Source organism: Dendrobates tinctorius, unplaced genomic scaffold (genome assembly GCF_039654945.1).
Source record: "Dendrobates tinctorius isolate UK_male_01 unplaced genomic scaffold, ASM3965494v1 ptg000063l, whole genome shotgun sequence".
Taxonomy (NCBI): Eukaryota; Metazoa; Chordata; class Amphibia; order Anura; family Dendrobatidae; genus Dendrobates; species Dendrobates tinctorius.
Genome location: NW_027361731.1, coordinates 30,799,755 through 30,827,114, shown reverse-complemented (window position 1 = coordinate 30,827,114; position 27,360 = coordinate 30,799,755). Strand labels below are relative to the sequence as shown.

The following is a 27,360-nucleotide window of genomic DNA, read 5'->3' as shown; positions in this document are numbered from 1 at the left end:
GCCATCTAGTGGTCAACGCAGGAAGTTCAGGCCTTGGTCCAATGAATGTGGCGGGTTATCAAACATACTGGATTATGTGTATATGGCGTTACCCGGTCTTCTATCACTGCAGATATTTCACAATGAGCTGAAGGACCTGGAACGTGAGGTCTGCTTCATCGATATCGCGTGTGACGAGGTGCCGGAGAGATACTACAAGGAGTCGGAGGTGAGTGGCCCCAGAAGTCTCAGAATTGGTGAGCTGTGATGTCATCAGTGGTAGTTACAGATGACGGTACATATTGGTGGCCCCCAGCCCTCCCAGGGAGAGCTATACCTCATAAACAGTGGAGTGCTTCCATGTAGGAGGTGAGGGGTTAATGCTGCCTCCGCACTACCTCCCCAGGTGTGATGAGCATCCACCTCCGTGTTATGTAATACCACATGCTCACACCCCACTGCCGGACCAAGCTCCACCGCCGACAACGCTTCACCCCTGACCACCCCTGACCACGCTCCGCCGGGTAATCGCTTCATATTCACAGCACCTGGCATCAGCTCTTCTCTGGTCCAGCTGCTCAGCCAGCGCCATGGGGCGAGGGAGCACAGGAGGGGGTGCAGCCAACTGTATCCCACACAGGCTGCAGAGAGCGCGACGGTGAAAAGGAGCCGAGGGAATAAGCAGGGAGAGGAGCTATATATATATATATATATATATATATATAAAAACAAGGGGGAGGAGTTAGAGCAGGAAACATGTATGAGGACCCTTTCTATGCTGGTCAGAAACATGCAGCTCTATTTCAGCTGCTTCTGATCTGGTCATTACCTCTTCCTGTAAAACTGGTCAGACCTACTTGTCCCTTCCGGTGAAAGATTTGTCTTCCTGTGCGGCGTGCTAAAGCTAAGTGTTTGGAGTAGAGTTGTAGTAGTGTTCTGTGGTACGTGGGTGTCTATCTCCTGGTCCCTGTTCCCATTTAGTTTATTCCTCCCAGTCTTTATCCTCCTCCCTATTGTTGGTTAGTGCTTTTGTATGTTACTGTTTTTTCTGTTACCATGTTATATCTTTGTGTCTTGTTTATATTACATTTCTGTCCTAGGCCTCATGGGGTGGGGGAGGGGATAGATCAGCGTTTAACAAATACATAGTATGGTCAGAGACTCGGGTCTATCTACCTTCAAGAGAACCCCTGGGGCAGTTACGGTACTCTTGAAAGTAAGGGTCCCAGGGACATTTTGAGGGCCCCCTTCCTTATCGAAGACCGTCACAGCATGACACAAGGGGGAGGGGCACAGCCAACTGCATCCCACATAGGCTGCAGAGAGCAAGGGGGGATGAGCCAGGGATATAAACAAGGGGATGGGCCAGAAAGATAGGAAGGAGCCAGATATATAAACAAGGGGAAGGGACCAGAGCAGGAAGCAAGTATGAGGAGCCAGAGATTCAAACAAAGGGGAAAATCCAGAAAAAAGGGGGAGGGGCATGAGCTATAAACAAGGGTGAGGAGCCAGAAAAGTAGTGGAGAAGCCAGAGCAGGAAACTAGTATAAGAATCCAGAGATACAAACAAGAGTAAGAAGCCAGAGAGGCAAAGTGAATAATCTAGAGAAGAGGGGGAGGAGCTGGTGATAAACAAGAGGATTCAAAAAAGAGGAGGAGGAGCTAGATATATAAGCAAGGGTGAGGAGCCAGAGCAAGGAGAAGCATCCACAAAAGAGAGGGATGAGCTGGGGATATAAACAGGGATAGTGAGCCACAGCAGGAAACTAGCATGAGGAGCTTGAGATATAAACAAGGAAAAGAGTTTGAGTAGCCTGAGCTGTAGACAAGAGGGAGGAGCTGGAGATATAAACAAGGAGAGGAGCCAGAAAAGAGGGTGAGAAGTGGGAGGTACAAACAATGAGGAGGAGTCAGAGCAGGAAATAAATTTGAGAAGCTGAATATATAAAAAAAGCAGAGGAGCCAGAAAAGAAGGGGGCCGGATACACAAACAAGTAGAAGAAGCCAGAAAAGAAGGGGGCCGGATACACAAACAAGTGGAAGGAGTCAGAAAAGAAGGGGGCCGGATACACAAACAAGTGGAAGGAGTCAGAAAAGAAGGGGGCCGGATACACAAACAAGTGGAAGGAGTCAGAAAAGAAGGGGGCCGGATACACAAACAAGTGGAAGGAGTCAGAAAAGAAGGGGGCCGGATACACAAACAAGTGGAAGGAGCCAGAAAAGAAGGGGGTCAGATATACAAATAAGTGGAAGGAGCCAGAAAAGAAGGGGGCCACATATACAAACAAGTGGAAGCAGCCAGAAAAGAAGGGGGTCAGATATACAAATAAGTGGAAGGAGCCAGAAAAGAAGGGGGCCAGATATACAAACAAGTGGAAGGAGCCAGAAAAGAAGGGGGCTGGATATACAAACAAGTGGAAGGAGTCAGAAAAGAAGGGGACTGGATATACAAACAAGTGGAAGGAGCCAGAAAAGAAGGGGGTCAGATATACAAACAAGTGGAAGGAGCCAGAAAAGAAGGGAGCCAGATATACAAACAAGTGGAAGGAGCCAGAAAAGAAGGGGGCTGGATATACAAACAAGTGGAAGGAGCCAGACAAGAAGGGGGTCAGAAATACAAATAAGTGGAAGGAGCCAGAAAAGAAGGGGGCCAGATATACAAACAAGTGGAAGGAGTCAGAAAAGAAGGGGACTGGATATACAAACAAGTGGAAGGAGCCAGAAAAGAAGGGGGTCAGATATACAAAGTGGAAGGAGCCAGAAAAGAAGGGTGCCAGATATGCAAAGAAGTGGAAGGAGCCAGAAAAGAAGGGAGCCAGATATACAAACAAGTGGAAGGAGCCAGAAAAGAAGGGGGCCAGATATACAAACAAGTGGAAGGAGCTAGAAAAGAAGGGGGTCAGATATACAAACAAGTGGAAGGAGCCAGAAAAGAAGGGGGCCAGATATACAAACAAGTGGAAGGAGCCAGAAAAGAAGGGGGTCAGATTTACAAAGTGGAAGGAGCCAGAAAAGAAGGGTGCCAGATATGCAAAGAAGTGGAAGGAGCCAGAAAAGAAGGGGGTCAGATATACAATCAAGTGGAAGGAGCCAGAAAAGAAGGGTGCCAGATATGCAAATAAGAGGGAGGAACTAGAAAAGAGAGGGTGGGACCAAAAAAGAGCCAGTGGCGTATGATCCAGAAAAGAGGGTGAGGAGCTGGAGATATAAACAAGGGGGTGGAGCTAGAGCAGGAAATGAGTGAGAAGCTGGAGATATAAACAAAGGAGAGTTGCCAGAAAAGGGTGAGGAGCTGGTGTTTCAAACAAGGGGAAGGAGCTGGAGATACTAACAAGGGGAGTAGCTAACAATGCAGAGGAGGAGCTAGCAATACAGGAGAGGAGCTGGTGCCAGAATTGAGGGGGAGGAGCCTATGATGAAGTTATTGATGGACCCAGCTAGTTCATGTCCTCTTTAGAGATTAACTCTTGTGTCTCCGCTCCATGACCCAGGACACACATTATAGGTGATGCACATCCCACCTTCCCCCCAAATAACACATCCCCCTCCTCTGATTAAAAGCATTTCACAGTGAATAGAACTGGTAAAAGTCTTGGTGCCTATCGGAGGCTCCGTGACAATTTTTTCTGGTACTTGTGGTACAGGTTTTTTGTATCAGATCCTGCGCCCCTCCCACCACGGTCGGACAAGGAAGGTGAAAATGTACAAACTCAGACAGGTCTCTGGAGCGGCAGCAATCACGGCCACCACAGTGTCTTATTCCTCTATATCGCCGTCTGACAAATGACACGAGGATTGCTCCGGAATAAGGCAGTTGTGCTGCAAATTAAGAAGCTTCTCTCCGTGCACTGCCAGGACTGAGGCCGCCGATAATCCAGCAACATCTAGAAATCTGTGATACTCTAGTCACATCCAAAGCTGCATATAGAATCTAGTATAATCAGATCCACACACAGAAACCGCTCCTCATTGATCACTTCTGACAGCCAGCCTGTATTCGTGTGTGAGAGTTTGTCAGTCTCTCCAGCAGCTGATGACATCACATTCAGTTTTTATTTTTATTGTTTCAGGACCCCAAATCCTTCAAATCTGAGAAGACAGGACGGGGGCTTCTCCGGGACGGCTGGAGGGAGTCGCAGCAGCCCATCATGTGCTCGTATAAGTTGGTTGCAGTAAAGTTTGAAGTTTGGGGGCTGCAAACACGGGTGGAGCAGTTTGTGCACAAGGTGAGTGTGGTCGTCCTGGGGGGTGAATCTTCATGCGATGGCTCCATCCAACGGAATGACAAATCCTCTTCTGTGTAGGTGGTGAAAGATGTCTTACTCATCGGACACCGGCAAGCCTTCGCCTGGGTGGATGAGTGGTATGGTAAGTAATCAGTGTGGTTCAAAAATGGTTAAATCAAAGAAAATAATAGGTGATCTGCAAATGGGAGGGATAGGATAATGGGTTCATGTGCTGAGACAGAAAGTAAAGACTGATCCTATATTACTATAAATGAGAATAGAATTTTCTGTAATTCCCAGATCGAGCATCACTAGGCCTAAATGAGAGACCCATCACGGTCCCTGTTACTCCTATCTGCGACCGTTCATAGAGGACTTATGGCTTTGATAAACTGACTGTTTAAGCATATAAAGGTTTTATTCATCATAATAGAACTCCGTGGGTTGTGCACTTCCTCTGTTATTGCTCCTGGAAATGTATGGATAAATCGACAACTGGGTTCTTTCAGTTGTGGGTTGTGTCCCTACATAATGTGACACTGACCAATTAGACGGTACAGGAACAAAGTGAATGGATAATGTGAATGGCAACATCTCAGCAGCTATATTTCCAGGAAAACGAACTTGATGCTCTGGAATGACTGGACTGTTTGGGATCTGAGTATTTACCGGAATGGCTGTGTTGGGGGGATCGGAAATCTGCCTGGAGGAGCCATGGTCGGGCTCGGGAAGGGAGGGTGTCGATCCCGGCTGAGGATTGTATAGATTATGGACTGCTGCCCTCTAGTGGTGATTGCTGGAGCAGCAGTCCTAAACTATGGTGTACTTAAAGGGGAGCTCCACAGCTCAGTCTGTTATGTCGGACTGACTGTTTTAATGTTATTAACTCTTTGCTTCCCAGCATCGGTGTCATCTCTGTTGCTTGCCTTGTATGATGCTGTCAGGATGGGTGGGGGTTTAGATGGAGGCATAATCCACAGTGCATGAGTTTTACTGAACTACATATTCACTTACAAGCTGTCCTATGTGATGATATATTGTATACTAGGCTATACATGGACTCTTCGTAGGATCGATAATTCATGTCTGCTCTGTGCATACAAGCTAAATAGGATATCTCTATAGAGAGTGCTGGGTATATTCTGTCTGCGCTAAATGTTTAGTCACTCAACTCCAGTGTAAGCCCCCTGAAAACAGAGCAGGGTGCTCAATCCATCCCAGCCCAACCAAACAGAACAGGGTGCTCAATCAATCCATGCACAATAGCCATACGAAGAATACCAGGGTGCTCAATCAACCCATGTATAAACCTCCTGAAAACAGAGCAGGGTGCTCAATCAACCCCTGTATAAGCCCCCTGAAAACCAAGCAGGGTGCGTAAAGAATTTCTGCGCCACAATCCATTTATATATCCAAAACAGCCATGGACAATCAATATATTTGACAGAAATTGCTATTTAATCCAGTGACTGGTAATACAGATCAGGTGTGGCCAATTAATCTATTTTAGTGCTGCATAACAAACATGACCAATTAGCCATGTCCGTGGTTGGCTCATGTAGCTCCAGTACAGCCAAATGTGCCTATTAATCCAGTCTAATCAGAAGGATCAGGCATGACTAATCCATCTACAGTTAGGTCCATATATATTTGGACAGAGACAACATTTTTCTAATTTTGGTTCTAGACATTACCACAATGAATTAAAAAAAAAACAGTTCAGATGCAGTTGAAGTTCAGACTTTCAGCTTTCATTTGAGGGTATCCACATTAACATTGGATGAAGGGTTTAGGAGTTTCAGCTCCTTAACATGTGCCACCCTGTTTTTAAATATATATGGACCTAACTGTATATGCGCTAGCCATAAAGAACTGGCATGACCAATGAATTTTTGGACCAAGTCCAAGCAGAAGGATTGGGCAAGGTTAATCAATATGTACCATAGTCATAGAAATCAGGCAATCAATGTGTGCACAGCTTAGCCAGTCTATCAGGAAAATCCAGTCATTCCCTATTCTGACCATCTAGAGCAGGCACGGCTAGTCTATCCCTATCCTGACCATCTAGAGCAGGCACGGCTAATCTATCCCTATCCTGACCATCTAGAGCAGGCACGGCTATTCTATCCCTATCCTGACCATACAGAGCAGGCACGGCAAATCAATCCCTATCCTGACCATCTAGAGCAGGCATGGCTAATCTATCCCTATCCTGACCATACCGAGCAGGCACGGCCAATCAATCCCTATTCTGACCATCTAGAGCAGGCACGGCCAATCAATCCCTATTCTGACCATCTAGAGCAGGCACGGCTAATTTATCCCTATCCTGACCATCTAGAGCAGGCACGGCTAATCTATCCCTATCCTGACCATACAGAGCAGGCACGGCGAATCAATCCCTATCCTGACCATCTAGAGCAGGCACGGCCAATCAATCCCTATTCTGACCACCTAGAGCAGGCATGGCTAATTTATCCCTATCCTGACCATCCAGAGCAGGCACGGCCAATCAATCCCTATTCTGACCATCCAGAGCAGGCACGGCCAATCAATCCCTATTCTGACCATCCAGAGTAGGCACGGCCAATCAATCCCTATTCTGACCATCCAGCGCAGGCACGGCCAGTCAATCCCTATTCTGACCATCCAGATCAGGCACGGCCAATCAATCCCTATTCTGACCATACAGAGCAGGCACGGCCAATCAATCCCTATTCTGACCATACAGAGCAGGCACGGCCAATCAATCCCTATTCTGACCATCCAGAGCAGGCACGGCCAATCAATCCCTATTCTGACCATCCAGAGCAGGCACGGCCAATCAATCCCTATTCTGACCATCCAGAGCAGGCACGGCCAGTCAATCCCTATTCTGACCATCCAGATCAGGCACGGCCAATCAATCCCTATTCTGACCATACAGAGCAGGCACGGCCAATCAATCCCTATTCTGACCATACAGAGCAGGCACGGCCAATCAATCCCTATTCTGACCATCCAGAGCAGGCACGGCCAATCAATCCCTATTCTGACGATCCAGAGCAGGCACGGCCAATCAATCCCTATTCTGACCATCTAGAGCAGACACGGCTAATCTATCCCTATCCTGACCATCTAGAGCAGGCACAGCTAATCTATCCCTATCCTGACCATACAGAGCAGGCACGGCGAATCAATCCCTATTCTGACCATCTAGAGCAGGCACGGTTAATTTATCCCTATCCTGACCATCTAGAGCAGGCACGGCCAATCAATCCCTATTCTGACCATCTAGAGCAGGCATGGCTAATCTATCCCTATCCTGACCATACCAAGCAGGCACGGCCAATCACTCCCTATTCTGACCATCTAGAACAGGCACGGCCAATCACTCCCTATTCTGACCATCTAGAGCAGGCACGGCTAATTTATCCCTATCTTGACCATACTGAGCAGGCACGGCGAATCAATCCCTATCCTGACCATCTAGAGCAGGCACGGCCATCACTCCCTATTCTGACCATCTAGAGCAGGCACGGCCAATAAATCCCTATTCTGACCATCTAGAGCAGGCACGGCTAATTTATCCCTATCCTGACCATACTGAGCAGGCACGGCGAATCAATCCCTATCCTGACTATACCAAGCAGGCACGGCGAATCAATCCCTATCCTGACCATACAGAGCAGGTACAGCTAATCAATCCCTATTCTGACCATCCAGAGCAGGCACGGCTAATCAATCCCTATTCTGACCATACCGAGCAGGCACGGCGAATCAATCCCTATCCTGACTATACCAAGCAGGCACAGCTAATAAATCCCTATTCTGACCATACTGAGCAGGCACGGCGAATCAATCCCTATCCTGACCATACAGAGCAGGTACAGCTAATCAGTCCCTATCCTGAGCATACAGAGCAGGCACGGCTAATCAATCCCTATCCTGACCATACAGAGCAGTCCTGGCTAATCAATCCCTATCCTGACTATACCGAGCAGGCATGGCTGATCTATCCTGCGTGGAGCCTCCATGATGTCATTAGTCTCTAGCGTATCCCCAGGTTATAGTCTTCAGGCGAGCGCTCCAGGTGAGAGAAATCTTGTAATAATTTAGTATTTTCTTCCTGTTTCTTTCCCTCCAGGTAAGTAGAAATTTGCAGAACTTTCCTTCTTTCCGTCGTGATCTCTTAAATCCTTTTCTAAGAGATCCCTGGCTGCCATCTTCCCCTTCCCCTCTCCTGCTCCTCCTGTATCACCGCTGCCTAATCCTCTTCTGATTCACACTAACTTTATGAGACACACGCTCAATAAAGCTAGCGGCGTTCCGATCCCTGCCCTCTTGCTCGCCCGCACGCCTATCCTCCACCGACTCTTCTGCTCCCTGTCCTCCGATCACCACATCTGTCACTTTGGACTCTTTGCAGATATGACGTTGGAGGACGTCCGACATTTCGAGAAAAATATGCAATTCAAAACGAACATAAAAGTGTGCAGCCAACCCGCGCCGGCAACAGACGAGATAGGCAGCACCGCCCGGGAAAGTGTAGGTGCTGGTCTGTTACTATCACACCCGAAATATGGTCACCAGTGGTAATGGAGGGAAAGGGGCTTCTGGTGATGAGGGGCGCTCCCACCAACTACAGCCCCAGCTCCTCATCTACTACTGCTGACAACCAGCTGTATACCATGTGTGAGAGGTTGTCAGCCCCGCCCCCTGGTGATGACTCATATGACAAGTGATCAGACATCAGCCCGCCCCCTGGTGATGACCACTCCTATAATGACATGTGATCAGACATCAGCCCACCCCCTGGAGATGACATCACCCATATGATGTGATCAGACAATAGCCTGCCCCCTGGTGATGACATCACTCATATAACATGTGATCAGCCTGCCCCCTGGTGATGACATCACTTGTATTACGTCATCAGACATCAGCTCACCCCCTGGTGATGAAATTACTTGTATTACATCATCAGACATCAGCCCGCCCCCTGGTGATGAAATCACCCATATGACATGTGATCAGACATCAGCCCGCCCCCTGGTGATGAAATCACCCATATAACATGTGATCAGACATCAGCCCTCCCCCTGGTGATGAAATCACCCATATGACATGTGATCAGACATCAGCCCGCCCCCTGGTGATGAAATCACCCATATGACATGTGATCAGACATCAGCCCGCCTCCTTGTGATGACATCATCCATATGACATGTGATCAGACATCAGCCCGCCGCTTGGTGATGACATCGTCCATATGACATGTTATCAGACATCAGCCCGCCCCCTGGTGATGACATCACTTGTATTACGTCATCAGACATCAGCCGCCCCCTGGTGATGAAATCACCCATATGACATGTGATCAGACATCAGCCCGCCTCCTTGTGATGACATCATCCATATGACATGTTATCAGACATCAGCCCGCCCCCTGGTGATGACATCACTTGTATAACGTGATCAGACATCAGCCCGCCCCCTGGTGATGACATCACTCATATAACATGTGATCAGACATCAGCCCGCCCCCTGGTGATGACATCACTTGTATAACATGTGATCAGACATCAGCCCGCCCTCTGGTGATGACATCACTGATTTCTGCCGCATTGCGCCTTTTTTTATCTGCCCGGTGTTTTTGGCTGTGACGGTGACGCCGTCAGTCTCGTCACGGCAGCGTTGGAGGGGTAATGCTTCTTGGATAAATCCTTGCCGGAGAATACGGTGACCGCCCGTCATCGGCGGTTTTGCTTCCACTTGACGTGTTGATATAAGTGGTCGGTGCTGATGACATCATACAGCCAGGAGGAGCGATGCGATAGTGTGATGTCATCAGATGATGTCACAGGTGTCGCTTTGCCCTGAATCTCCTTTCCTTGTCTTTTGCAGACATGACGATGGATGAAGTGCGGGAGTACGAGCGGACGACTCAGGAAGCCACAAACAGGAAAATTGGGATCTTCCCGCCAGCCATATCAATCACTGACATTGCGCTGCCTTCCTGTTCCCGTAGCGGACCATCCAGCGCACCTTCCACCCCTCTGACCACAGAGGCTCCAGAATTTCTGACCGTTCCCAAAGACCGACCCCGGAAGAAATCCGCCCCGGAAACGTTAACGCTGCCGGACCCCGCCCTTAGCGCACAAAGCATGTTTAAGAGTAACAAATCCGCTTATCCCGAGCCCGAGTAACTGGTCCGATTTCCCCTTCCAAAAAGGGGGTGTGGCAATCCTAAAACGAGGAGCAAGGAATTTCCGACGCGTTCCACAGCCATGTCCTCCAACCTCCTCTGGCCGGGGCGCTCCCCCCTTCATTTATACCGTTGCTTGTTCTTCGACATTCAGACTGTGACTTCGGTGGTCCGACCATTCGCATATTGTATTCTTCTAGAAGAAAGTTTGTTTTTTGTTTTTTTTATGGGCGCTCCAGACTGAAAGCTTTAACCCCTTGGTAGACAGGGAGTATAAACTGGCTGACGCGTTTCGCTCAGCCCAGAATCTGCTTCTCAGTGTGGAGCTGCATACACATTACGGAGAAACAATCTGCATGTATTGATCTTTACTAACGGTTATGACAGGAGCAGACTGAGCTTGCAGGGATGCTGTGATACCTCGTCCAGGAGCCCCAGTGACAGATATAGGTGCCCATTACTAAACATGGGGGATGGGAAAGTAACGCAATGGTTCCCCCATTGGAAGTGTTGCACTATTACTGCGCAACGGCATCAGTGTCCATTGAATGCGAGGCGGTATGGTTGTCTCCTGTCGCTCAAAGTTCGCAATTTATGAGCCATGTTGTTACCGGTGCCGCTTCTGCTGAGCATAGGGAAGTTGTAGTTTAGCTCAGAGACGGTTAGTTAGTAATATTTAGCTACCACTTTGATTGCTGGAAGTCTTTGTCTTCTTATTCCTGGAAATAGAACAGTTAAATGCCGCTCCTCGAGGGTGTAGCTTTCACTCCTTGGGGGTGGGGCTTTCACTCCTCAGGTGAGAGTTTCACTCCTCCTAGGTGTTTTTCTTCTCCTTGTAGGGTGGGGCTTTCACTCTTTTGAGTCAAAGCTTTGACTATTCAGGTGTAAGGTTTTCACTTCTCATGGGGGAGTGTCTTTTACTCCTTTGACTCCTCAGGTGAGAGCCTTTTGGTGTCCTTTACTCCTTGAGGGTGGGGCTTTCACTCCTCAGGTGAGATATTTCACTCCTCATGGGTGTGGTTTTCTTCTCCTTGGAGGGTGGGGCTTTCACTTCTTTTGGGTCGGAGTTTTGACTCATCATATGCAAAGCATTCACTTCCTCATGGGGGTATCTTTCCCTCCCTGGGGGTGGGACTTTCACCCTTTTGATCAGAGCTTTGACATGTCAGGTGGGTCTTTCACTGCCTCATGGGGTGTCTTTCACTCCTTCAGGGTGGGGCTTTTACTCCTCATAGGTGTGTTTTTATTCTCCTGGGGGGGGGATGAGGCTTTCACTCCTTTGGTCAGAGCTTTGACACTTCAGGTGAGAGGCTTTCACTTCCTCTTGGGTGTGTCTTTCACTCCTTGGGGGTGGGGCTTTATTTCCTCAGGGGAGTGCCTTTCTGCTTGGTTGCATGTTAGACGTTATAATTGTATTCTAGATTAACGGGTACGCGCATCCTCCATACAGATGTAGCATGACAACACATTGCTGGGCTCAGGACAGCAGGGAAACCACAGATGTCAATAAGGAGCCATGTGTACATAGCCATCACAGGTCTCTCACTTTAGATCAGACGATCGAGGTCTTTTTATTTCTTCACATCTTAGTTCTGCTTTTTTCTCGTTTTTGTGTATTAGAACAAGAGGGCAGCACCTATTATAATTAGACGTCTAGAAGGGGTGCTTATACTTTATGGCATTTGGCCATATTTTTTAAAAATATTTTCTCTGTTTTCAGTGTTTTATTAATATCATCATTTACGTATTTCTTGTGTTTTTTGCATCGTATTTACACTCGTTATATGGCGGCCAAGAATATCGCTGTCTGCTAATTAGGTTATTCATTTTGTGACCCGGATGGAACAGATTTGGCTCCAGAATAGTTTTTGTAAAGGAAAGAAAAATGATCTGATACAGTGGAACAATCGATGAGACGATCAGAAGAACTGATCCACCACGATCACCTGATCGGCCCCACAATTTACAGTGTATATATATATATAAAAATTCTAAATCTTTCAGATAATACCGGCGCCATTAACGGTTAGGGATACGCTGTAATCGCATCTGCCCTGAGCCAGATTTCGGCAGAGTGTCTCTCCAGATATTGACCTAACGTTGTCAGGTAACCACCATCTTTGGGATATGTCCTATGGACTATGAGAACGGGAGATTTTTGGAATGTTTTACAGAATTTTTGTAAATGTTTTTTGAAAAAATAAATAAGAAAAAAAAAAACGTGGAGAGAGATCTCATAGTTTTCCGTCCTGGAAGCCATGAGGTCAATTTCTTATGGATGCACCTTCTTCTGGCCACCGGTCACATGCTGGAGATTAGTGAGCACCAGCCTGTACCTAAAGGGGTCTCCAGCCTCCACCCCAGGGGGGTCTCTAGCCTCCAACCAAGGGGATCTCCAGCCTCCACCCAAGGAGGTTTGCTTCTGAACACCTTTCTAATGTCTAGTCACCACCGATGACATTGGTAGATGGCTGCCCAATGCCAGTAAGGTAGCAGTAAAGACGTTGGCCATGATCTGAAGGCAACAAACAAAGATGCTTTTTTTTTTAATGTCCGACGAGGGTCAGATTTAGCCAAGGCTTCGTCCCATTATCTTCCCCAACTGGTGATCATTCAATTAGCAAAATCCGGGCCGGTCAGGGGGTCAATGAACAACACGAATCTCAGATTAGGGTTAGGATTGGCTATCCTTCTCAAGTCTCAACCGATTGTACAATCCGATTGGCCGACAATAATTACCTTTCAGTGTAATTTGGGCAAGTGTCTGAATCTAGTGCCCGGGACCCTCAGGTAGATCTGCCCGTGTATTGGAGGAGGCCACAGTCGCCATGTTCTTAGCTCGTACCAATCTACAAGCTCAGGGAGTGTGAAAAGCCGTGCGACTTTCATCCCCGACGCCGCTGATCCGGCACTTCCGTTTTCTGGTATAGGGGGTCACTTATTTTTTCCCGTTCTGTGGCTCCCTTGTCCTGGGATGATATTCTTCTGTCGGACTGTGACATTTTTCAGGACCAATATAATAATAAAAAAAAAATTTTACAAAAACTTTAGATATTTGGAAACTTTTGTGTTATTATTAGACTTGGGCCCCGATTGGTTCTAGCAGCGACTGTTGTTTGTGCCTCGTTCATGATTTAATTTCAGTTTTTTTATTATTTTCTCTGTTAACAGTTTTCTCTCCGGGACCCAACTGAACACAAAATCTAATTTACTTTCTATTTGTACATTTTTTTAGTTTTTTTTTTTTTTTAACTGTATAACGGCGCCAAAAAGCAAAGAAAAGGTTAAAAAAAACAGCAAGAGAAATAAGTCCCATAAAAGAATACATTTTTGTGTATTGATTCCTCACCTTTCTCTCTGACTCGGCTTGCTGTCAATGAATAGAAAGAAACATTTCATTATTAGAAATGTGTTCGGGCGTCCACTGTCTGTACAAATAGGTGACGGGGCGAGGGGCTCGTCCCATCCCCCGCCGACTGTGAAACCAGCGCATGATAATCCGCACGACTGCCATCTTCTCGCCTATTTATTGTCTTCTCTTTCCTTTCTCCTTATGTCGTCTTGTAAATAAAGTTCCAAAAAATCTTTACAAGGGTTTGTGTCTTCTTTTAAATCCGACTCCTCCCCCCTCATTTATATGCGTACGACCCCCTCCTCATCATCATAAATATGACGCCCCCTCACATATATCTGACCCTCCCTCTAAGTCATAGGGTCCCCCTTCATTTTCATAACCAGCTGAGGGAAAGCTGACAGCTGAGGGCTGATGTTAATATTCTGGGAAGGGGCCAATAGACATAAAGGTTCCCAAATACAAGGACACCGCTGAACAGAGGCCAGACAAAGTCCAAGTTAACTCTGCTGCCTCACTATAGTGAATGGATCCCTAGGAGGTGTCATCTGAATCACGTCACTCCGAGATTTAGATGGAAACCCCAAAGTAAGTGCTCAGCGTAGAGCACAGGATAAATGTGATCCCAAACGTTATGAAAAATGTTCCCAATAAAAGCTTCAAGTCAATCCACAAAAAAGCAAGTCCCCACTCAGGTCCATCATCTGTTAACGGAAATATAGGTGGCTTCCACATTACTAGTAGCACAAAGGCTCTGGAAAAGTGAAATGGCTCTTCACCCACCAAAAGAAATTCAGCAAATTCTCCACTCCGAAATCAAAATGCTCCCCCCTCCCTTCTGAGCCCCACAGTGTACCTAAACCACATATTGTGTCCATGTTTGGCATTTCTGAAGTGATGAGAGAACGCCTAATATACAGGTGCGTGTCTCCAGAAGCACGGGCTGGGCATAACATACCGGTGACTACAGCACACTGGTTAATACAGCGTACTGATGACTACAACGTGCTGGTCACTGCAATGTACTGGTCACTACAATGTACAGGTCAATACAGTGTACTGGTGACTACAATATACTGGTCAATACAGCGTAGTGAAGACTACAACGTGCTGGTCACTGCAATGTACTGGTCACTACAACATACAGTGCCTTGCAAAAGTATTCAGCCCCTTGAAACTTTTCAACCTTTTCCCACATATCATGCTTCAAACATAAAGATACCAAATGTAAATTTTTGGTGAAGAATCAACAACAAGTGGGACACAATGGTGAAGTTGAACGAAATTTATTGGTTATTTTACATTTTTGTGGAAATTCAAAAACTGAAAAGTGGGGCGTGCAATATTATTTGGCCCCTTTAACTTAATACTTTGTTATGCCACCTTTTGCTGCGATTACAGCTGCAGGTCGCTTGGGGTATGTCTCTATCAGTTTTGTACATCGAGAGAATGAAATTCTTGCCTGTGATGAATGAGTCACCGAGGAGAAAAAACAAAAACAAGCTAAGCCACAGAAAACCAGAGAGGTTGGTAACTAAGTGGATTGCAGACCCCTGATCCTATCCACACAACTAGCAGTAGCAGTGGAGCGTACCTACGATGATCCTAGACGCCTCATCACAGACGGAGAACTAAATAAGCGTAAAGCAAGAAAAGGGGAAATCTAAACTGCCCCAGAGCAGACCCCAAAGGAATAGACAGCCCCCAAACATATATTGTCGGTGAGACAAGATGAAAACACAAACACAGATAGAAAAATAGGCTGAGCAAACGATGGGGCCCAAACTAACTAGAAAGGACAGGAAAGGAAAGATGCTGTCTGCAATCACGCACAAAAACCCTGCCAAAAAATGTCCAACACTTTCTGAAAACAAAAACCCTGAAGTTGCTAGACTTCAATTCCCTATATTAGCACTCTGGTATATTCTGAAGACAGAGCAAAAAGAGCAATCTGATCAGGGACAAAAAACAAACTGGCATAAACAGAGACATAAGAATGGAAATTCAGCACAGCCCCAGCAGGGGCTGGCTGACCACAAAAACTGAGTAAACCAGACCAAATCTCATGTGGAAAAAATAGCAGAGCACACTTAGCTTGAGAAGGCAGGAACAGAACTGGAAACCAGAACTTCCGGGCAGGAAAAATCACCAGCACAAAATTAGGGAGTCGGCTGTCTTAAATCCAGTCAGAGACTCCTGATGTCCACTCACAGTCCTCCTCCTCAGGTGGCAGGTCTCTGCCATTTAGATCAGCTTCATTACCTACTGTCACCACCAGAGGGAGCCCTGATGGAGAACTCATGACTCCTCTGTCAACACAGCCAGCTCCGCCACCCTCACCAGAAGCCAGAAGTAAACCAGAAAATGAGTTCACAACAGTTCCCCCCCCTTGAGGAGGGGTCACCGAACCCTCATCCACGCCACCAGGCCGATCAGGATGGGCCCGGTGAAAAGTACGAACCAATCTATCGGCATGAATGTCAGAGGCAGAGACCCAAGAATTGTCCTCCTGGCCATAACCCTTCCACTTGACCAAATACTGGAGTCTCCATCTGCCCAGACGAGAATCCAGTATTTTCTCTACCTCATATTCCACATTACCTTTAACCAATACAGGGTCAGGAGGTGCCGCCATAGGAACTACTGGCTCAACAAACCTCTTCAACAGAGACTTATGAAGCACGTTATGGATCTTAAACCTAACTGGAAGAGCCAATCGAAAAGAAACCAGGTTAAGAATCTCCAAAATCTTATAAGGTCCAAAAAATCTTGGTTTGAACTTTGGAGACGCAACCTTCATAGAGATATTTTTTGACGACAGCCAAACCATATCACCCACTTTAAACCGGGGACCTATGGTCCTATGCCGGTTGGAAAACCGCTGGGCCTTTTCTTGAGAGAGGGACAACTTATCCACCACTTGGTCCCAAATCTGCTGCATTCTCTCTACCACAGTGTCAACACCTGGGCAGGCTGAAGATTCCACTTGCCCTGAAGAAAATCGAGGATGAAACCCAAAGTTACAGAAAAAGGGGGACATCAATGTGGCAGAACTAGCTCTATTATTTAGAGCGAATTTGGCAAAGGGCAAAAATGAGACCCAATCATCCTGATCAGCAGACATAAAACATCTCAAATAGGACTCCAAAGTCTGGTTTGTTCTTTCAGTCTGCTCATTGGTCTGTGGGTGAAACGCAGAGGAGAAGGATAGCTGAACTCCCAGCTTGGAATAAAAAGCTTTCCAAAATCTGGAGACAAACTGGACTCCTCTGTCCAACACAATGTTCTCAGGAATCCCATGCAACCGAACCACCTGTTGTAAAAACAAGGGCACCAACTCTGAGGAAGACGGCAACTTAGGGAGTGGTACAAGATGGACCATCTTAGAGAATCTATCACAAATCACCCAGATAAGTCATTCTCTGAGAGACAGGAAGATCAGAAATAAAATCCATTGAGATATTGGTCCGTGGCCTCTTGGGCACCGGCAAGGGCATCAACAACCCACTAGAATGAGAACAGGGTTTAGACCGGGAACAAGTCCCACAAGACTGCACAAAATTCCTGACATCACGAGATAAGGCGGGCCACCAAAAAGACTGACTCACCAAATCTCTGGTACCAAAAATACCTGGATGACCAGCCAACGCAGAGCAATGAACTTCAGACATCACTCTCTTCCTCCACTGGTCAGGAACATACAATTTTCCCATAGGACAACGCTCAGGTTTGTCCTCCTGAAATTCTTCCAGGGCACGTCTCAAATCGGGCGAGATGGCAGAAAGAACTACCCCCTCACCTAGAATGGTAGTAGGTTTGGTCACAATAGGAGAATCAGCAAAGAAACTCATAGAAAGGGCGTCTGCCTTAACATTCTTAGTGCCCGGAAGAAAGGAGACCACAAAATCAAAACGCGTGAAAAACAAGGCCCACCTAGACTGTCTAGGGTTCAAGCATTTGGCCGACTCCAGATAAATCAAATTCTTGTGGTCAGTGAGGACCACAACTTGATGTCTAGCTCCCTCCAACCAATGTCTCCACTCCTCGAATGCCCACTTCATGGCCAACAATTCCCGATTCCCCACATCATAGTTGCGTTCGGATGGGGAGAACTTTCGGGAAAAGAAGGCACAGGGATTCATTTTAGAAGTCACCGGATCTTTTTGGGACAAAACAGCTCCTGCACCAATCTCCGAAGCGTCTACCTCCACTTGAAATGGAAGTGAGACATCAGGTTGCCGTAAAACCGGAGCAGAAGTAAACCTCCGCTTCAGCTCCTGAAATGCCAAAACAGCCTCTGGAGACCAATTCAGCACATCAGTGCCCTTCTTGGTCAGATCAGTCAGTGGTTTGTCAATACCAGAAAAATTAGCTATAAATTTACGATAGAAATTAGCAAAACCCAAAAACTTCTGGAGAGCCTTCAAAGAAGTGGGCTGAACCCAATCATAAATGGCCTGTACCTTGGCCGGGTCCATTTCAATAGTTGACGGAGACAAAATAAATCCCAAACATGAAATCCTCTGTACACCAAAAAGGCATTTTGATCCCTTAACATACAGGGAATTCTCCCTCAAAATCCGGAACACAGTCCGAACATGTTCCACATGAGAATTCCAATCACTGGAAAAGATCAAAATATCATCCAGATAAATGATCAAAAACATATCCACAAAGTCCCGGAAAATATCATTCATGAAGCACTGGAAGACAGAAGGGGCATTAGTGAGCCCAAAAGGCATCACCAGGTACTCAAAATGTCCCTCCGGAGTATTAAACGCCGTCTTCCATTCATCCCCATGCTTAATGCGAATAAGATTATACGCCCCCCAGAGGTCAAGCTTGGTAAACCAGCAAGCACCTTTAACTCTGGAGAATAGATCAGAAATCAGGGGTAACGGATACTGATATTTAACAGTAATTTTGTTGAGGGCACGATAATCAATACAAGGTCTTAATGAACCATCTTTATTGGCCACGAAAAAAACCAGCACCCAAGGGTGAAGAGGATGGTCTAATATGACCCTTCTCCAATGACTCCTTAATATAAGATCGCATAGCCTCGTGTTCGGGTACAGATAAATTGAAAAGCCGACCCTTGGGAAATTTACACCCAGGGCTCAGCTCAATTGCACAGTCATAACTCCTATGAGGAGGCAAAGACGCAGACTTACTCTCACTAAATACATCAGAGAAATCAGCCAGATAATCAGGAACATCATGCGACTGGGGAGAGGTGGAGAAAACAGGAGTGTCACTAAGGGCACACCGACAACCCCAACTCACCACAGACACAGATTTCCAATCCAAAACTGGATTATGGATTTAAACCAGGGAACAATGGTATCATGCAAATTATGCAGCACCACAAATCTACAATTTTCTTGGTGGTCTGGGGCGACCCGCATTACCACCTGGGTCCAAAACTGAGGTTTATTCTCCGCCAAAGGAGTAGCATCAATAGCCCTCAAAGGGATAGGCGTCCGCAGAGGTGTCATAGGAAAACCACAATGTTTAGCAAAATCCAAATCCATCAAATTCAACGCTGCTCCTGAATCCACAAAAGCCTTGGCGGAAAATGTGGATAAGGAGCAGATCAGAGTAACTGCCAAAAGATACTTAGGTTGTATACTGCCCACAGCAAATGTGTGTGCAAAACGTTTCTCTCGTTTAGGGCAGACAGAAATAGTATGAGAGGCATCTCCACAGAAAAATCTCAGCTTATTACGCCTTCTAAACTCCCGACGTTGCGCCCTATACAAAACTATCACATTGCATAGGTTCAGACATTTGTTCAACAGGTGGCAACACCTCTCGTGTAGTTTTACGTTCACGTAAACGCCGATCAACTTGAATGGCTAATGACATGGAGCCATCCAGACCAGAAGGAACAGGAAATCCCACCATAACATCTTTTACGGTCTCTGACAATCCTTTCCGAAAGAGAGCCGCCAATGCACCATCATTCCATGTAGTAAGGACCGCCCACTTTCGGAATTTCTGACATTATAACTCTGCAGAATCCTCACCCTGGTTCAATGCCAATAGGGCTTTCTCACCTTGATCAATAGCATTAGGTCTGTCATACAACAACCCCAAGGCTTGAAAAAATGCATCCACATTAGTCAGAATAGGATTTTCAGTTGTCAAAGAAAACTCCCAATCCTGGGGATCGCCGTGCAGCAAGGAGATGACAATTTTAACCTGCTGCGCAGAGCTCCCCGATGAGTTAGGCTTCAAGGCAAGAAATAATTTACAATTATTCTTAAAATTCAAAAATTTAGACCGATCCCCAGAAAACACATCAGGAGTAGGGATTTTTGGTTCAACAGCATGTGATTGAGCGAGACAGGCGGAAATTCCCCGCACTTCAACAGCAAGCTGCTCCACACGATCAGACAATTGCTTAATCTCCATTAAGGAAAAAATCCTTCTACGGCCCCAGAGAAAAAGAGGAAAAAATACATATAAAAAAAAAATTCTGACACTTTTTTTTTTTACTATTTTTTTTTTCCTGCTTTTGAGTACCCTAGAGTCTGTGGTGTTGTCAGTTCATTCTCCCCTTCACCTTTGATGTCTGATGAACTCCCTCTGCTGGTGAAGAGAGGTAGTGAAATTGATTGGGATGGGAAAAACCTGTCATCTGAACAGGCGGAGTGTGATTGGACATCTGGAATTTCTTAGTGGATATAAGGCAGCCGACGCCCTGCAGGGCTGCTGGTGATCCTTTCTGCTCTGAGCTCTTGCATCCAGTTTAGTTCCTGTCTACTAAAAGCTAAGTTTTTGCCCTGCTATTATTCCATGAGATTTTGTCTGGTTTCCTTAGTGTTTGTATTCAGCCTGCCCTGGTTGGGACTGGCTGAATTCCATTTTTGTCTCTGATCAGTTGATCTCTTTGCTCTGTTTTCAGAATATACCTGAGTGCTGATATAGTGATTTTGAAGTCTAGCGACTTCATGGCCTTTTTCCCTATCAGACAGTTGGGACATTTTTGGCAGGGTTTTTTGCGGATTGCAGACAGCATCTTTTTTGTCCTTTCCTATCTAGTTAGTTGGGCCCCATCATTTGCTCAGCCTGTCTTTCTGTCTGTGTTTGTGTTTTCATCTGTATTTCAACGACAATACATGTTGGGGGCTGTCTATTGCTTTGGGGTCTGCTCTGGGGCAGTTTAGATTTCCCCTTTCCTTCTTTAGGCTTATGTAGTTCTCCGGCTGTGACGAGGAGTCTAGGGCACCGTAGGACCCCCCCCACGGCTACTGTTAGTTGTGGTGTATAGGATCAGAGGTCTGCAATCCGATACCTACCAACCTCTCCGGTTTTCTGGACTTAGCTTGTATTTTTGTTTTCTCCTCCTCCGCTGACTCATTCATAACACTGCGGTATGGCTTGTGATTCTGTTATGAATGAGTCACCGAGGAGGAAAAACAAGCTAAGCCACAGAAAAGCAGAGAGGTTGGTAACTAAGCAGATTGCAGACCCCTGATCCTATCCACACAACTAGCAGTAGCCGTGGAGCGTACCTACGATGATCCTAGACGCCTTGTCACAGCCAGAGAACTAAATAAGCCTAAAGCAAGAAAAGGGGAAATCTAAACTGCCCCAGAGCAGACCCCAAAGCAATAGACAGCCCCCAACCGTATTGTCGGTGAGACAAGATGAAAATACAAACACAGATAGAAAAATAGGCTGAGCAAACGATGGGGCCCAAACTAACTAGAAAGGACAGGAAAGGAAAGATGCTATCTGCAATCACGCACAAAAACCCTGCCAAAAAATGTCCAACACTTTCTGATAACAAAAACCCTGAAGTCGCTAGACTTCAATTCCCTATATCAGCACTCTGGTATATTCTGAAGACAGAGCAAAAAGAGCAATCTGATCAGGGACAAAAAACAAACTGGCATAAACAGAGACATAAGAATGGAAATTCAGCACATCCCCAGCTGGGGCTGGCTGACCACAAAAACTGAGTAAACCAGACCAAATCTCATGTGTAAAAATAGCAGAGCACACTTAGCTTGAGAAGGCAGGAACAGAACTGGAAACCAGAACCTCAGGGCAGGAAAAATCACCAGCACAAAATTAGGGAGGCGGCTGTCTTAAATCCAGTCAGAGACTCCTGATGTCCACTCACAGTCCTCCTCCTCAGGTGGCAGGTCTCTGCCATTTAGATCAGCTTCATTACCTACTGTCACCACCAGAGGGAGCCCGGATGGAGAACTCACGACTCCTCTGTCAACACAGCCAGCTCCAGCACCCTCACCAGAAGCCAGAGGTAAACCAGAAAATGAGTTCACAACACTTGCCCATTCTTCCTTGGCAAACAGCTCGCGCTCAATGAGGTTGGATGGAGATTGTTTGTGAACAGCAGTTTTCAGCTCTTTCCACAGATTCTCGATTGGATTCAGGTCTGGACTTTGACTTGGCCATTCTAACACCTGGATACGTTTATTTGTGAACCATTCTGTGGAGGAAAGACCAGTTCCTCCCACGTCACCAATGCGAAGTAACTACACAGGCACAGCTTTCCGGCGCCCCCTTTGTCTCGGGTCAGTAAGGGAACTGCACCTAGAGCAAATGGCCGCCGGGGAGGATGTCCTGTTACCCGCTGGGTATTCTAAGATTCGTAATCAAAGTAAAAGCATCAGCCCAAGATTAATTTTATGGTTTAATTGCCTTAAGGGCGCACTAGATAATTACAGAAATATACAGTAAGCTATACAATGGAATTACAGTGGATTTGCAGTCAGAGTAAAATATAACAATAAGGGTACAAGACTTAGAGATATTAAGCTGGAAGTCAATTTACCAGGTTGTAGGTTGCATGTGGGTGCCGGGAGCTCTGCAGTCCACAGGTACAAGTGTGGCGCCCCTGAGGCTCAGTCGCCACAGAGGTACTGCACCTTCTCCTAAGGTGTGGTGCCCCACCATCCAGGTAAGTTGGAGGCTCCTGACCACGCTCCAACACTCGCTCCCCACCCAACACAAAAGTTCAGCAAAGCCACATTACGGCTCCCTGCTTGGAGTGTAGCAGAGCACCTTTGGTGGCTCCCTGCTTGGAACACGAAACGTGCTGGGAGGCGGGTGGAGTTGAGAATACATAAAAGAGCGGGGAGGTTTAGAATTACAGGTCAGTCTGGGAGAGGAAGCCACTCAGAGAGGAGTGAGGAAAGAAGATCCCTGAGAGAGGGATGGAGGAAGGAGGTGCTGCAGCAGACCTCAGTGACCTGGGTCTGCTGGCACGGGAAAGGAAAGAAGGAGAAACATTGAACTGAAACCTGATCTTCCATAGGAGAGAGAGATTAGTACAGAACGAAGGAGTAAAAGGGAACAGAGGACGTGGGTTAGGAGAGAACCCTGCCTAGAAGTTCTAAGCGCAAGGCCAGGGCCCGATCCCAAGGTTGTATGGACACTGAAGGTCCTGCAGCAGACACCGGTGGAGTAGTGGGCAGTAAATGCACTACTCCCATCTAAGACTTTGGGGCACAACAGCAACTTGATTAGTGAGCCGGGACTCAGGAGTCAGGAGTCCCCGAAGCAGGCTACAGCTGTCTGCCGTACAAGTAAAGTTCTTGGGAACATTAGTCAGGAGGAACTCCAGTGTAACTCAGTACTGGGAGATCTTCACACTTAAAGGCGCTATAGAGGAGACGTTCAGAAAGGCACATGTTGGCGGAGCGTTGGAAGGGAGCATTCCATCTGACCTGGAGGTTGATTGAGCCTCTGACCCGGAGGACACAGTACGGAGGCAGGTGTGAGGAACTGAAATACTTTCCCAGCACAGATGACTAGTTACCTCAATTTATGTTGTATTTACATGCAATGACCTTATCTGGTGGGGGAATATGTGCCTTTCTTTCTCTCGGCAGGGGGGCCACTTGGGTTCACACCACTCCAGACTGGCCGGAGACTTCACTGGCTGTGAATTCAATGTACATTGGTGATGGGGGTTGGGAGTAGAGTTGAGAGACTTGATGGGGGAGTGCAGTTGTGTCTGGGGATCTGAAGCGAAAGGAGCAGAGTTAAGGCCGCTCCTGGAACCCATGAATGGACTATCGAACTTGGAACTAAGTTTTCTCGGGCTTCGGTCGTGAGATCTATATTCCCCTAGGAATTATCCCATGGACTATTTTTACTGACTTGTTGCTGATCCCGTGGACTTGGGGCATTACATTGGGGTCATCTACCTGGACTTACTGAAATGCTTGTATGGATACAAATAAAACTTGTTGTATCGTTAACCTGCCTAGGTGATTACTAACACCCACAACTCTAGATCTTCACAGCAGGCACCTGTGTGTACTACAGATTGTGAGTAAAGCTTTGGAACTACAAGCCCTGGTGTCCTCCATTGATTCTTGCGCCAACACACCCAGCACTGCTACATTTGGGTACCAGCTTCTACACCGCTTGTGCCTCTCCTCTAACACTACATCTACACTGCCCTGGGGCTACAGCTTCACCTGTGGGGAGCTTCACCATCTTGGCTGCAACACACCACCAACCCCAGAGAATTTGCACGCAGCGTCGGCCTAACATCTCACTTGCCGAATACCACAGGTGGTGTCACAAACTATTCCATTAACTATAATCCACCATTTCCATTCCCCCATTACTTGGGTGCCCAGGGCCACGGACCGGGTCACTGCTGCTGTGACACATCCCGCTGACACCGGCCCAGTACTGAGTACCCCACAGCCCTGGGAGGGCGACCCACAAGAATCTTAGTTGCCGGACAGAACCCAAAGCGCGGGCCGCTGCTCCCCTTGGCAGATCTGTCTACAGTTCCTTCTTAGATCGTCATCGTCTGTTTTTTCTGTGAGAGAGTGTGTGTCTCTGCTATGTGCTGCTGTTCTTAAGCATGCTGGGTCCCTCCCCCTGTGTCAGAGAGTGGGCTAATAATCTCCACCCTTTAGCTCCCTGCAGAAATTATTCCCAATATCTAAGAAAGGGGGTAACTTTCTACAGCATGATTGGATCAGGACACGAGAGGTACCAGTGAATGCGGTTTGTTTTGCCTGTCGTGTGGAGAGCAAACATGGCCCCATTGGGTCGCTGTGGAGGGCCAATCTCTATATCTCAGGTCCCAGAGCCCTCACCGACTCAGGAGTTGCACTGCCAGATGCGCGATTCCCTCAGGGTCACTTGGATATTATTTAGGAGTCTATAAATCGAAAGGTGTGCTCATAATCCATGATCCTAGGATGGAGTCGAAGAGGCTGGGAGAGACAATGGATGTGTATTTCTGTGTCCAGCTGGCAGGTATATTCTAATTGAAGCCCCCAGGCCCCTTCCTGCCCCATGCTGGCGTGGCTCCTAGTCAAGCTTTGAAGTTCTGTTTTGGGCCTTATCTCATTATCATACTAAAAGACCTTGCTATTCAACATTGGAGCACAAAATCCTGCTTTCTTCAATATGGCAGTTAACTCCTTCATCACACATTCCATTGTAGATTTTCCTTTATGTTTGGGATCATTGTCTTGTTGGAAGACAAATCTCCGTCCCAGTCTCAGGTCTTTTGCAGACTCCCAACAGGTTTTCTTCAAGAATGGTCCTGTATTTGGCTCCATCCATCTTCGCATCAATTGTATCCATCTTCCCTGTCCCTGCTGAAGAAAAGCAGGCCCAAACCATGATGCTACCACCACCATGTTTGACAGTGGGGATGGTGTGTTCAGGGTGATGAGCTGTGTTGCCTTTACGCCAAACATATCGTTTGGCATTGTTGCCAAAAAGTTTGATTTTGGTTTCATCTGACCAGAGCACCTTCTTCCACATGTTTGGTGTGTCTCCCAGGTGGCTTGTTGCAAACTTTAAATGACACCTTTTATGGATTCTGACCCAGCAGTCTGGACTATAAATTTTAGAACCATCCTTAGGGGTGCACACATGTGGGGGTGCACGCATCACAGAAGCAAAGCGTCACGAAGATAAGCGTCGGGATACAGCAGTTATTACATGGCACAGAACTAAAATCCATCTTCTCTCTTCATACAGGTAAAAATTCCCTCTGCTTGCTGTCTTCTGCAACATATTCAAATGGTACAACTTCCCACCTCTGATTGCTGTCTCATCTGCTGCAATAGACTCTAATGGTAAAAATTCCCACCTCTGCTTGCTGTCTGCTGTGTCATCTGCTGCTTTACCATCTAGAAACATATTTTAGTGTGTCTGCTAATTCATGGTTATAAATCATTTGGTGCATTGTACTTAAAACTCACTGTTGCATTTCCATGACTGGGATCAGTGTAGATCTTATCTGGTGGAGGTGTTAAAATAGATGTTGCCAGGCTGAATGTCTTTGATCATCCAAAAAAACCCAAAAAAAACCTGGTGTGCTGACCCCAACTGGCAAATTATCCTCAACCATTTCCCACAATCCATCTCTTCTGACCCAGCAGTCTGGCCTATAAATGTAGAACCATCCTTGGGGGTGCACGCATCACAGAAGCAAAGCGTCACGAAGATAAGCGTCGGGATACAGCAGTTATTACATGGCAGTTAGTCAGGGCAGGAGTCAGGTAACCCACACTCTGCTGTCCCTTTTATCCATGTGTTTTATTCCTATCCTCCTATGTTCTCTTGCAATCCACTTTCACCGACCAATCCCCCCTCCAACACGACTCATATACATCAGCTCCTCTCTCTTTCCTTCTCCCATGTACAGCTCCCATGCACTTCTCACCTTCTTGAAAAACCTCAACCCATCTTGCCCAAACACACTGCACAAACAATCTTCATACAATTCCAAAAACTACTTGCTCTTTATCTTCCTGCTCCTACTAATTTCAGGGGACATCTCCCCCAACCCCAGTCCACCATCCCCCAACCTCAACCCCTACCCTACCTCACATCGAAACCTTAATAATCTTACTAATATTATTTGCACTCCTTCATCTCCTTTCAATTGTGCCCTTTGGAATCCACGGTCTGTATGCAACAAGCTTCCTTTCCTACACAATTACTTTCTGAAAAACTCTCTGAATCTGTTGGCCCTCACGGAAACCTGGATTCAGGATTCTGACACTGTCTCTTCTGCTGCCATTTCCCATGGTGGCTTACAATTCTCCCATTCCCCGAGACCGACAAACAGACCTGGTGGTGGAGTCGGCATACTCCTGTCCCCACAATGCACTTTCCAGGTCATCCCCCCAGATCCATCACTCTCATTCCCTTCTTTTGAAGTCCACACCATCAGGCTCTTTCGTCCCCTCTCCCTCAGAGTAGCGGTCATATACCGGCCCCCAGGCTCACCCACCCACTTCCTTGACCACTTTTCAGCCTGGCTCCCGCACGTCATGTCCTCAGAACTACCAACCCTTATCCTGGGAGACTTCAACATCCCCATTAACAGCCCCACTTCCACATCTGCATCCCAGCTTCTATCACTAACCACTTCTCTAGGCCTCTCTCAGCTCTCAACCTCTGAAACACACAAAGACGGTAACACCCTGGACCTGGTTTTCGCCCGGCTCTGCTCAATCTCCTACCTAGATGACTCACTGCTTCCCCTCTCTGACCACAACAGTCTCTCCTTTACACTCACAAATCCTCGCTCACCCCAGCACCCTCCTACCTACCATTCAGTCAAAAATCTACAAGCCATTAACCCTCAT

General features: G+C 46.9%; 1 protein-coding gene across 1 annotated transcript in view; it reads left to right on the top strand.

The window, feature by feature from the left end:
- PITPNC1 (phosphatidylinositol transfer protein cytoplasmic 1) overlaps positions 1-13,984 on the top strand; it is an 88,827-nt gene extending 74,843 nt beyond the window's left edge. Inside the window, exons 6-10 of the mRNA XM_073579807.1 lie at positions 113-208; positions 4,050-4,205; positions 4,284-4,347; positions 8,614-8,736; positions 10,092-13,984. Of these exons, the coding sequence (XP_073435908.1) occupies positions 113-208; positions 4,050-4,205; positions 4,284-4,347; positions 8,614-8,736; positions 10,092-10,393 (741 nt within the window). The 3' untranslated portion in view covers positions 10,394-13,984. The remainder of the gene's footprint in view (positions 1-112; positions 209-4,049; positions 4,206-4,283; positions 4,348-8,613; positions 8,737-10,091) is intronic.
- The last annotated feature ends 13,376 nt before the right edge of the window (positions 13,985-27,360 follow it).